Source organism: Phalaenopsis equestris, unplaced genomic scaffold (assembly GCF_001263595.1).
Source record: "Phalaenopsis equestris unplaced genomic scaffold, ASM126359v1 Scaffold199083, whole genome shotgun sequence".
Lineage (NCBI taxonomy): Eukaryota > Viridiplantae > Streptophyta > Magnoliopsida > Asparagales > Orchidaceae > Phalaenopsis > Phalaenopsis equestris.
The window spans coordinates 9,319-23,083 of record NW_018218973.1 but is presented as its reverse complement, the minus strand read 5'-3'; the positions used below and the strand labels follow the sequence as shown (position 1 = coordinate 23,083).

Here is a 13,765-nt window from a genome sequence, read left to right as displayed (position 1 = left end):
AGAGGAAAAGACCTCACAAAAATGAGGTCAACATGAGGGTGTAGATGGTGGCATTGAGAAATGGAGTGGTCGAACATATGACAATTCGAGTAATACGACGGGAAATGTTCAATCACAATCTTTTGCCAATATCCATGGTGTTGCGTGCCTGACCAAATTTCCTCAGACGCGATTGAAGTGATGTTTCTTTCAACAAGTACCTTGGTTTCAGAAGGACGAGAGAGATTAAATGTAGGAATGTCCAAAGATTAAAAGTATGAATGTCCATTTTGAGTGACTTATCATAGGCTGAGACAATAGAGTACAAAACTTTTTGAGTGAAATAATAAAATTTTAGGTCAGAGAGGAGAATCCAGACCGAAATGATTAGTGGTTCCATCTGTGGGTCAAAATACACCGACCATTTCAAAATCTTCATAGCTCTATTATCAATCCAGATTAGACTTCGAGCAAATAAGCGTGTGTAATTCTCTTTATTATTTAGTTGAATTAGAATGTGACTTCTATCTAAAAGTCTAATTTTCCACTCCCCAACAAGGTGCATACCTTTAAATTCTTTTTGAATAAGTTCCATTTTGGGATGCCCATAAAGAAATTTTTTAACCAAATTCAGACGACAGGAGGCAAGCTGATTACATTCAGCTTCCGTAAAAAAGATAATTGGCTTCCCATTTTTTCTACCAGGTTTCTTAATATCCTCCGCCAACTCAAACGAAGGAGAGAAAGAACACGATTTAAGAGTACCTGAGGCATGTACAACCGCAAGGGCAGCAATATACGATCTGTCTAAAGCCCCAAAAGAGGGAGGCGCAACGAAAGGGCAACAAAATTATAGTGGAGTGAACGGAAGAGCCCCGTCCAAGTCGAAACAGAGGGCAAAAAAATTATGCTTCGAGCCTAATGAAATCATGGGTCGACGAAATACGAGCCGCAACCGACTTGGTAACAGTAGGAAATCGCTGCAACAAACAGAGACCCGAGGAAGAAGACGATGAGCGAGCACAAAGAAGCCAGCAGAAGAAGAAACATTTGAAACAGGAGAATTTAGACGCGCAAACAGTTCGCCGTCGAGCATGACGAAGCTAAAGGAGCGAAAAAAATGCAGAAATTAGAACAGGATTTCGCCCGATGGCGAAAACCTAGCAGAGCAGCCCGCCGACACCGACGCCATTATGGTCATATATGTATGTAAACCAGTGTCAAGTGCCCCCACAATATAAGACCCCTAATGTGCCTAACAATTCAAGTATCCATTTCCTTAAGGCCAACGTGCCAAAGGGGATTCGAACCCCTGACCTAAGGGGTTTTATACCGTGGATGTCAACCAACAGGTCGGGGAACGCGGAACTATACACCAAATAAAGTTTAGACGTTAGATATGTAAATATATATGGATTGGGTGGTATGCATGTAAATGTCCCTAATTAGGAGCACAAAAGAATTGAAAGCAAATAATTTAGAATAACACAAACATGGCAAATGTGATAAGTTAATTTTAAATGAAAGATAGCTTGCATTCAGTTTTTTTCTATTTTATTTTGGCCAATTACAGGGCAATCATATAAATTTCCTAATGTTCTGTTCTTAGTAATCACTATTTCCAAATGTACACATAGTAAATGTTTGACTGAACTGTTTCTGTGAAAAGATCAATATTAAACATACCTGCAAAAGCCACTGAGTAGCAGAAAGCTGCATGATAATCAATATTCAGAGTAACTGCAAAAAGGAAGACCTGCAATTGTTTAATCCAGAAGAAAAACACCATATAATTAATTCCAATGCAGCAAACTTAATAGCATTTGTAAATTCATGGGCACAATTTCTTGCTGGGAAGTTTGCATACATACCACGCAATTCTTATAAACCCTAAGCATGAAAGTTGTGTGGTGTGTTTGTAAATGCCCCTTTCTAGTTTCAATGTAAATGTATTGCATTTATGAACAAATCCAGATTACTCTAAAAAATGTACAGAATGATTCTTGAAAATATCAGAGGCTCGAGGCTTACCTTAGAATAGAATAAGAGATCAGCAATGAAAGCCTCCCAAGTTTCCTCTCTGACAAACTACACACCATTATAGCAAACACTGAACTTAATCATCACAGGACTGAATATAAATTTATAAATCCAATAGAATCTAAAATCCCAAAGTTCCGATTGATAGGATTAAGCTAAATGCTGCTAAACAAAACACGATACCTTCACCGCAGTTAACACTGAGAACGCAAGGACTGCTTGAATCTCCTGTAAGAAGATGGAATATCCGGCGATCGTAAACAGATATAGTTGCAAACTCGAATCTATATATATATATATATATATATCATTATTATGTGTAATGCATACTATCTAAAAGTTATAGTGATATTTATTATCGAAAGATTACGATGGCATAAATGTAAAAAAAAAAAAAAAACTTAGCTTAGATGTTAGATATGTAAATACATAAGAATTGAGTGGTATGTATTAGCAAGCCACATATTACTGTAAGTAGAGAGAATACTGCAAACGACAGTGAACAAACTAGGAGGAAGGCATTTCCAAGAAGATGCAAGTTTACTTCAAACGAGCACTAATGGATTTTGCTGCTCAGCATACATTGACAATGAGGAGGGGATGGTTGTTCATCAATGAGCAGAGAAAAGATTCTGCCACGTTCAGTGTCCGTTGATCAATGAGAAGGGAATTTTCTGCCCGGCATGCGAAGCAGAGAGAACGTGGAGAAGATGTTGCCCAATAAAAATGTAATATGTAATGACTCACTCCGAAAAATATAAATTTTCTTGGCACGTATATGGTAATTTGTTCAAAAGAAAAGCTGGTTTTCACCATCCTCTCTCCCACTCCCCCTCTCTTTACATTGACGCAGAGAGAGAAAGAGAGTCCTTCAATAGTAAACTTCATTGAAGATCAACTTTCCTTTTGAAAAGTTTACCACATTTGCGACAAAAAAATTTATATTTTTGTGGGTAAATCATTACTAATTATTTTATCAGGAAACATCTTCTCCACAGTCTTCTCTGCTTCGCACGCCAAGTAGAGAATTCCTTTCCCTTTGATCAAGGGACGTAGAACACGACAGAATCCATTCCCTCCTCATTGACAACTTACATTCTCTCCTCATTGATCAACTGACACTAAGTGACAAAATCCATTAGAGCTCGTATGAGGAAAGTTAAGTCTACTCCTTATTCCTTGAAACACCTTCCTCCTAATTTGTTTGCTGTTGTCCACAATATTCTCTCAACTGTCATATGTGGCAGTATTGTAGCATGTAACTTGTTAATATAAACCACCAAATTCTTTATGCATTTATATATCTAACATCTAAACTTAGTTTTTTTTCATTTGTACCACCCTTATCTTCCTATAAAAAATATCACTACTTTAACTTTTAAAAAGTATGCATAAATATAATGGCATTTATATAAAAACAATAAAATTTAGTTATTAGATATATAAATACATAAGAATTTAATGATATCTGTGTAAATCTTCTTTTTCATTTTAATAAATACTATTTTTACTGAAATCAACATATTAGAGTCCAACTCTAAAATAAATATCATAAAACAAACAACTTAACTTTATTAAGAGAGAGCAAAGTTGCTGGTGCTAATTGGCATTTGGGGTTAGAACAAGAAGAAATAAATTCTTTTGAACAAAATAGAGGAACTAAGAAGTATCCAGCCTAGAAGAATCCAGCCTGATGTAGAAAAAATCTGGAATAAATAAGATTTTAAGATGATAAGAAGGAAATATCAGATACTTCCTCTGCAAACTAAACAAGAAATGTTATCACTGAGTGTGATCTAAGCATGTTTTCTAGTGTTACACGTATAAAAAAAAAAAGAAGTAACATTTCAGTAAAAAGTATATTCACGGCACATGTAATAGTGACGATATTACCAAATAAAAACAAGAAAATTTTATATGTATAACACTCAATTCATACATATTTAGCACCGACATTTCAATTTCTACATACATACGACCTTACATGCTTCCAAATAAAAGTAACATTTCAGTAAAAAGTATATTCACGGCACATGTAATAGTGACGATATTACCAAATAAAAACAAAAAAAATTATATATGTATAACACTCAATTCCTATGTATATACATATTTAGCACCGACATTTCAATTTCTACATACATACGACCTTACATGCTTCCAAATAAAAGTAACATTTCAGTAAAAAGTATATTCACGGCACATGTACTAGCGACGATATTACCAAATTAAAACAAGAAAATTTTACATGTATAACACTCAATTCCTATGTATATACATATTTCGCGCCCACATTCCAATTTCTACATACATATAACCTTACATTAACATGAAAATGCATACTTCACTTTTAAAAAGTTAAAATAATGATATTTTTGACATGATACAAAAGATTTGGGTGGTATGTAAGTAAAAAAGCAAAATTTAGGTGTTACATATGTAAATATATAAGAAGTGTGTGGTATGTATGTAAATGCCCCTAAAATTAAACTATGAAATCTTGCGACTTACATTGGATACTTCAACTGATGTGAGCATGATTTCAGGTGCAGGGTCTCCGAAATCTAGCTGTCCTTTCAATTCCAAATTACGAGCAGCTAAAGGCCTGACAGGAATTTCAGGAGGAGGGCCAAAAATATCATGGCCACTAAGCTCTTTGTTCTTTGCATCAGATTGTTGTTTTTTCATTTTATCCTCTACAGCACTCTCAAGATTCCCACTTAATTCCCGTTGCTTTGCCACCTCTGGTAGTGAGGTGGGTTTCCTTGGGGAAACAATCTCGTCAGCACTAAACGAAATTTGGCTGATACTGCTTATTGCTTGCTGAATCAAATAAGAAATTGAATTTTAGCCTTGCAGAATATTGAGAATGATTCATTGAAAAATGATTATATAAATTTGACTGGGGCAATTAGATATGTATGATGAGGGATAAAAAAATGAATTCATAAAAGGATATATACAATTAGTTTAGAAGAATTATGAAGAAAATTTTATGGCCTTGCTTGGTTGCAAGTATTCTGAACTCGTGCATTATAATGCAAAGTACATGCAATGTGGTATGATTATTTAGAGTTGTTTGATTGCATTTAATGTAAGCGCAGAAAATTATATTTTCTATTTAATTGGAGGTAAAGTTCAAAGTCTGATACACCACAAGAAGTATAAGAGTATTAAAGAGCATTAACATAAAAAGAGTTACAGGAACATCAGCATGTGCAAAACCAAGAAACTGCTTCTTTTTTACCTGGCAACTAGCAATTTTCATATATTTCTTAGACTATCATGTACGGATATAGAGCCCAACATCACCACCCAAATAAATTCTTCTCTTTCTATAACAGCCACAAACTCAAATAGTACTATGGACTCGTTACATGTATGAACTCAAACCTCCAAAGATGACAATCACCCTATGTGAATCTCCTCAAGTAGAATGAGATGAACTTCTAAACATCGAGGCGCCTTTTAATATTACAATTGTTATTTCATCATAAACTCCAAAGTTAAGCATGCTTGTGTTGGAACACTCCAGGATGATTAACCTATCGAAAGTTACGTTAATGGAAAAAAATCGTGATGCCATTAGGCCAAACCAAATAGTATCTCGATGGATGAGAGACTCATTGAGAGTTTATGTTGTTACATGAGGGTGTTGGACTCAAGATTGATGACTTGTCCTACAATGAGGCCTTACATATTGATGCAACGAGCAAGCTCTACCAAAAAGCGGACGAAGGAATAAAGTACTTTAATGTAATAGTAGTTGGCAATGGTAAGCTATAAGGCTTGGCTGAGGGCAGCATAGATGAAAAAGAAATTACTGAAGGGAAGGCGAGGCGAGAGGTCCCCGTTGTCCATGCAGCGTTGTGGATGAGTGGTAGGTGTGGATCATCCCAATGGTGCAGGTGGAGAGCATTCTAGGGACAAATTACGACACGAGAAACTATAGCAATTCAAGCTAGTTTATTTTGTAATGATAAGTCTCTTTCTACATATTTTAAATACTTCAAAAGTTTATGAACTAATTTTACTTGATATCACATATACGCTAAGTTAAAACCATGCAATTCTTTTACTTCACACTCAAAGTATCTCCTACCAAATAATCTTTTATTAATTGAACTTATTAGGTGTTATATCTTTCCTTACCTATTATTTCTTTTTTATTGTTTTTTTTATTCTAGAATTCATGTAAGAGTTATTTATACTCCCTTTTATATCAATAAAAATAGTCCGCTTTATTCTGAAAATCAACATGATATCAGAGTCAAATTTCCTACCTAGCCAATGGTCCTCCTTTTAGGGCCACCGGACTCCCTTCCTGCCATCCTCCCTGCTGGAAGGGAGTGAGTCTCCACCAAAACTAGTCGCCAGCTAGTCGCCATAATCGAAAATCCTAAAATAGCTATGAGAAGAACCCTAGAGAAATCAAGGTGAATCATCTGGCGATTCCTTACGTTTCTTCTCCTTGTCGTCAGCGACAAGGAGCTCGACAGAGCCTCTTCACTTATCGTTGCGTGAATTGGAATGAAACTTATCTGATTAGGAGCTCCAAAAGACAGCGTATGAGATCTTTGTCGCCGTAAAATACAGCTAAAAAGCCGCTGACATACATTTTTTCTTTGGAAAGAGCGACAGCTGCATCGGGATTGGTGACGTCGTCACTACGACAGAGATCTCTAACTTTGAAAGTTGTCGCCAAGGTGAAAAAAGCGTTGGGGCTTAAATTGTTGCAGAAAATCCCCAGAAGGAAAGCAACCCCTCTAGGATGGTGAAGAAGCCAATGACAATTGGGGAGCTCATGAGGGTGCAGATGCAAATGTCAGAGCAAACTGATTCGTGGATTCGACGCTGGCTGCTCAGGATCAATGCTAGCCGGCTTAGGAGACATGTAAAATCATTCATTTTGCCACTAGAGTTAGAGCAAAAATTTAAAGCCTTTAGTTTTCCAGACCTGCAAGAGTATGAAGGAGAAGCGGAAATTTGAAGCTTCTTGAAACTCGATTGCTTCTAAACCCTCTCAAAAAGGCTTAGGCAGGTCATACGTGGAGCTTCAGAGAGGTTAATAGAGACTGGAAAGAATTCCAAAGCCTTTCTCGTCAACCTACCTGCTGCCGACAGACCTGTTACCAGGACTGTCGGATCTACTCCTCCTGCGGTTCTCTCCCTGCAATTTTTCCCGCCGCCAAACCTCCCTCCTATAGGTTTTTTCTGCCGCCAGATCTACCTCTATAGATTTTCCCATATAAATTTTGGTCAGTTGTATCTCTTCCGTGAAGGTCCCCTCACAGCCAGAAATCATCTCTTCCGGCTTAAAAACTTTCCTCCATACCTTACAGACACCTTCCTGCAGGCTGCAAATTCATGTTGGCTGCAAATTCTGGCAGCCACCTCTATGGCGCCCTCCGCCATTTTCACATACATGGATTTTGGAAATGAAAGGAAGATTGTTACAAATGACTTCATCTTTGATTTGCTTTCAAAACAACTTGTGAAAGGTTATTAGGCAAGACTGGATTTATTTCTGAATGGAATCTGAGTAACCGACCTATATATCCTTCTTAGTCAGTTTCTTTTTTACCATCGAAAACTCTATACAGACCTTCCTCGGGAACTTTTTTCTGCAGCAGGTCCACCATGTGAACTTTTTGTTGCAGCGGACTCTTCTCCAAAGTATTTTCCTGTAGCAAACCCTCCTTCGGTGCTTTTTCTGTAGCAAACCCTCCTTTTGGAAATGAAAGGAAGCTTTTTACAGATGACTTCATCTTTGGTTTGTTTTCAAAACAACTTGTGAAAGATTATTACAGAGGCAAGACTGGATTTATTCTTGAATGGAATCTGAGTACCGACCTATATGTCCTTCTTAGTCAGTTACTTTTTTACCATCGAAAACTCTATACAGACCTTCGAAACTTTTTCTGCAGCAGACTCGCTATGTGACTTTTTGTTGCAGCAGACTCTCCTCCGAAGTATTTTCCTACAGCAAACCCTCATCCAGAACTTTTTCTATAGTAGACCTCCTCCGGAGCTTTCTTATGGCAGACCCTCCTCCGGAGTTTTTTCCTGTTTCATGTCCTCCTCCAGAGTTTTTTTCTGTATCAGACTTTCATCTGGAGTTTTTCCTACAACAAGTCCACCAAAATTCTTCCTATAGCAGGTCCTCCTCCGAAGCTTTTTCCTACAGCAAACCTACCTCCGGAGCTTTTTCTTTTTTTCTGCGAGTCATATCATGCAACTTTTTTTGGATGTTGTCTACCTCCCTGCAAACTCTTCTGCAACATTACCCATAGAAGCTTTCCACCTACCAATAGACACTGCAGGAACTCCAATGAAAGACAACCACAGTTAACTTGAAGTCAGTTTTTTTTTTTGCAGATTATCAACATCCCTGCAAACACCCTGTAGCATTATCTATATAAGCATTCGCTTACCTACAAACACTGTATGAACTGCAGTCAACTAAAAATTAAATTTTCCTGCAGATTTTCTACTTCCCTACAAACTCCCCCGCAATACTACCTGTGGTGGCCTTTCGGCCTATCTACAGACGCTGCAAAAACTGCATTCAAAGACAACCGTAGTACGGGATGAAGACTTCAAGTTCTACTTCACAGGATCTTGCTCGCCTTTTATTTGATATCTTCAAATCCAGGTTGAACATGGTTTTGAACCATGTTCCAACTTGAGGGAGAGTGTTAAAAGTTATATTAGAAAATAATTTATTTCTGTTAGAAGTTATCAATATTAGATTGATTAATTGGAGATATCAGGTGTTATATTTTTCTTTTCTTGTTCATTCTTTTTTATTATCTTTCCTACACACACACACACAAATATATATATATATATATATGCATGTATCTATATATATATACATACATACATACATATACACATATATATACATACATATACACACACATATATATATATATATATATATGATATATATATATATATATATATGTATATACATATGTATATATATGTATGTATGTATGTATGTATGTTTATCCTCCCCTTTTTTGAATTTTTGTATCTATCTCCCTCTTTCTTCCATCTATATAACACTCTTCCTTTGCCTTTAAACTATTATCATTCTTCATCGTCATTGTTATTTTCATCATTACTACCATGACTACCAACATCCATAGAGTCGTGACTTGATGGACCTAGTCACAAACATCCTTGTCATCATCATTGCATGTACCATAGTTTTCAAGTAAACATGGTAGATTCGTGACTTGATGGACCTAGTCACAACCATCCTTGTCATCATCATTGCATGTACCATAGTTTTCAGGTAAACATGGTGGTGCCTACTTTGTACGCACCTCTCTCTATTCAAATGAGTCATAGCCTAGCTCTTGGATATGAATTTCAAATAACTCAGGTTCAAAATTTAGTTTTGAAACTAAGTCTAAGAATTTGAGATTGAGAGTTTCAAGACTTTTTTGTTCCAACATTGTAGGTAAAACTAGTACAAGGATTGGTAATTAGATCTCACAATAATAGATGTGAATACACCAAATACTTCCATTGCAATAGTTATACATACATAGATAAAAGATAACAAGATACATAGAAAACAACCGTAAAATCACTTCTAAACTTGTGTGTGTTATCATAAGCCTTAAGCTAAAATAATTATTTGATTTTAAGAGAATTGGGATGTTTTTTGATAAAGGAGTTACCTGATAAACTTTTACTCTTGTTCTATAATTGAGATTTTTCAAGGTGCCAGAATCTGATATGTCATCTTCGCCAGCAGTTGAAAAAATACCGCTACCGATCATCTCTTTCAACTTAGGACCAGAGAATGGTTTCCTATCAGTTCACAAAAGAATTGTTAAAAGGATAAAAGATAAATGAATGATAATTGAGTAGAATAAAATTTTCTAAACATAAAAATCCACAATAGTATTTAAGAGCCATGAAAATTACCATTAGCTAATCCAAAAATTGATAAAGATAATTTAGCAACCTAATAATATAGACATGTTGCAATGGAATATCGTAAAAAAAATCCAACTTTATTTTTTATCAATTAAATTATATTTAGGGTTAAATAAACCAATGCATTGATTGTTTTTGCTTAGGTTCCATTAACTTTGAATTAAATAAGTTAGACTCTTTTCAAATTCTTGAAAGATTAAAGAACCAAGTTTGAATATTTCCTAACTCATTTATTTAATGTTCAAAAACTAGTTAGTTTGTTATTTAAAAGCTTTAATAATTAAGTTCTACGATAAATCATATATTATTAAGTAAAATTAATTAAGTATAATATGTTTAATTATTTATTAATAACAACATATCATCTCTCGTCTCTTATTTCTAAAATTCATCTCTCATTCCATGCTTTTATGTACTATCTATCATTTTCAATATCCATAGTTGAACGCCTGCTTGAGCAATAGAACACTAGGGTCAAAATTTCTGTGAGCGAGCAACTATAGGCGCTATAGGCCCGCGCATCTTTTACCCTCATTTTCAACTTGACTGTAGATGTTAGAATTATTTAAGAAACTATTTTATTTGTTAATTAAAAGCTTGATGCGGGGCGTGATTTCTGAACCGATTCAGGAGGGAGCCGGTTCAATAGGGAGGCTGGACGAACCAAGCAAGCTTGTAAGCGAGAGATATCGCCCCTTTCTCCCTTCCCGTTTCTGTTTATTGCCCCTCCTCCCTTTCCTTTTTTGTTTGCCGCCTAAGGGATGTCACTTTGCTGCTCCTTCCTCCTTTTCCCTTTCTGTTTACCACCCCTCCTCCCTTTCCTTTTTTGTTTGCCTCCCAAGGGGTGTTGCTTTGCCGCCCAAAGGGGAGAGGCCTCCCTTCCAGACTATCCTCCATTATATAGTTGTTGTTTGCTTGTTTTGGACAGCTTTGGATTGATTCTGCTTTTAAATTTCAGCCCCTAGGCTTTCTTCCCAAGCTAGGGTTGTATCGGATGAGAGTTGGTGCTCCGGCTATATCCTGCTCCGAGGTGACCTATTCCCCTGCATATCTCTCTCCCCTACACGTTGTTCTTCAGCCGACGCCCTCACCTTCCCTGACTAATCGTTGCTTTCAATATCCATAGTTGAATGCTTGCTTGCGCAATAGAACAAAAGGGTCAAAATTTCTGTGAGCGAGCAACTATAGGCGCTATAGGTGCGCACATCTCTTACCCTCATTCTCAATTTGACTGTCGATGTTAGAATTATTTAAGGAACTACTTTATTTGTTAATTAAAAGCTGGTGTGGGGCGTGATTCCTGAACCGATTCAGGAGGGAGCCTTCAATAGGGAGGCTGGATCGACCAACCAAGCAGGCTTGTGGGCGAGCGATTCCGCCCCTTTCTCCCTTTCTGTTTCTATTTATTGCCCCTCCTCCCTTTCCTTTTTTGTTTGCTGCCCAAGGGATGTCATTTTGCCTCTCCTTCCTCATTTTTCCTTTTTGTTTACTGTTTCTGTTTACTGCCCCTCTTCCCTTTGCTTTTTTGTTTGCCTCCCAAGGGATGTTGCTTTGCCACCCAAAGGGGAGAGGCCTCCCTTCCAGACTATCCTCCATTATATAGTTGTTGTTTACTTGTTTTGGACAGCTTTGGATTGATGTTGCTTTCAAATTTCAGCCCCTAGGCTTTCTTCCCAAGCTAGGGTTGTATCAGATAAGAGATGGTGCTCCGGCTATATCCTCTCCAAGGTGACCTATTCCCCTGCATATCCCTCTCCCCTACACGCTGCTCTCCAGCCTACGCCCTTACCTTCCCTGACCAGTTGTTGCTTTCCTGTCCCAGTTCTTGTTGCTGCTTTCCCGCCCAAAGGAGAGGCCCCCCTTTCTATCCTCTCTTCCTTTATATAGTTGTTGTTTACTTGCTTAAGGCTCAGTTTTGGATTGATTCTGCTTTCAGATTTCCGACCCAAGGCATTCTTCTCTAGCTGCTCGACCGTTCAGCCCCCCCAGTCACCTTGCCGAGCCTCACACCCCATTCCCATCCTCTCCTTGCCACGCCCCATCTCCCTGTTTGTTCCCAGCCGAGCCGCAGGTTGGGCCTCCAATGCCTGTCACAATCGAAAATGGAGCAAGCTCCCTTAAAGCACACCACCACCCCTCCAAGACCCCATCACCGCTACCTGACGGGTCATCCTGATTTGCCCTCGCCGAGGATTCTTGTTGTGTTGTCTTTTCTTACCTAATTTGAGCCTTGTTTGTAACCTCATTAGCTCAGGTTAACTTCATTATCAAAGCTTTAATAATTAAGTCTACAATAAATCATATATTATTAATTAAAATTTGTTAAATATAAAATGTTTAATTATTTATTAATAGCAATATATCATATATTTACTTATTTTTTTAATTCCCGTATCTTAATTCTAAAATTCACCCCTCATTCCATACTTTTGCGTACTATAATTTTCAATCTCCATGGTTGCCTATTTGAGCAACGAGACACCAAGGTCAAAATTTATGCAAGCGAGCAACTACAGGCAATGCACACATCTCTTACTCTCATTCTCAACTTAACTGTAGATGGCATGTCAACAAGCACTCCATGAGCACACCATATTAGCCCAAAGGGTAAGAGGCCAGAAGGAGGTTAGGACTAATAAGGGCTTCAAATCCTACAACCATCACTAAAAATTGATTCCAATGTCTTGGTCCTCAATTCAAAGCAAATGCTTAATATTTTTTCTTTTACTTTACAAAGCACATCAAAATAGTTCTTTCATTTATTTTGCGAAAAAATATACTTTTAGCTTTCAACCATGCATACAACATCAGAAATAAATAAATCACACAAAATTGAATATAAAAAATAATATATTTTACCATGTCACATCAACATGATAAAAGATATTGCTAGTTGCTTATATGTAGTATAATACTGAATATTATGTTTAATTTGGTAGTTAGTTCACATGCCATGATAATATTAATAGTTCACAACCTCTAGCTTTTAATTTGCAACCAGTCAATTCGTCTCCAGTGTTGGCTTGATCAAACCAAAATGAAAGACTTCACCGTGATGGAACTAAAAATTGATATTGTAAAGGTAAAATACAATCATTACAAGTTATATATGAATAAAAGTAAAGATGGTGCAATAAATCAATATAAACAGCAATTATAAACTTGTCCAAGAAAGAAAAAAGGATAGATGCACTTCGCTGTGCTAATCTATAGTGGAAGTGTAATGGAAGTCCTGAAGTATAACAATGTTAAAATTTATATGGAGTATATCCCATGTGATTATTAACTTTCATCTTTACAATGGAATGCTGATGAATGTTAAGTATGTCTAATGCCACTTCTTAAGATTTTAATAATTCACAACCTCTAGCTTTTAATTTATAATCAGTAAATCAACATTTATTCTAGTGTAGGCTTTTCCATTGATAAAACCATTAATGACACTAAAGAGGCTGCTGTAGTTGATGCGGTTACAAATGTTGCTGAGTGTTCTGAAAATTGTTAATGAAAATAGTAAAAAAGTCTCCTTTAAAACAAGAAAGAGAGAATTTTAGAAGTTTAGAAAGATATCATTATGGTAAATGTTATTTTGACCCCCAATTAATGAACTAAGGTAAAAGGGTAATTTTGCAATGCGGCACCGCTCACCTACCACATCTCACCTACCGCTCACCTACCGCCCACCTACCTCCCACCTACCTCCCACCTACCTCCACCTACCACTCTCTTGCTTCTATAAATAGAGAGGGAGTGAGGCCTAGGAGAGCAAGGGGAAGAGATCTTAAGC

General features: G+C 36.8%; 1 protein-coding gene and 1 long non-coding RNA gene across 2 annotated transcripts; both read right to left on the bottom strand.

Moving 5' to 3' along the window:
• Window positions 1–1,649: 1,649 nt before the first annotated feature.
• Window positions 1,650–2,279, bottom strand: LOC110035682. The gene is made up of 3 exons (XR_002295165.1): window positions 2,203–2,279; window positions 2,011–2,067; window positions 1,650–1,735 (listed from the first exon to the last, which is right to left on the bottom strand). It is a non-coding gene; the product is annotated as an uncharacterized LOC110035682 (long non-coding RNA).
• A 2,213-nt stretch (window positions 2,280–4,492) lies between these two features.
• Window positions 4,493–9,856, bottom strand: LOC110035683. The gene is made up of 2 exons (XM_020739956.1): window positions 9,717–9,856; window positions 4,493–4,842 (listed from the first exon to the last, which is right to left on the bottom strand). Exons 1-2 carry the CDS (start codon window positions 9,816–9,818, stop codon window positions 4,510–4,512), a joined length of 435 nt encoding a protein of 144 aa, XP_020595615.1. The 5' UTR covers window positions 9,819–9,856; the 3' UTR covers window positions 4,493–4,509.
• Window positions 9,857–13,765: the final 3,909 nt, after the last annotated feature.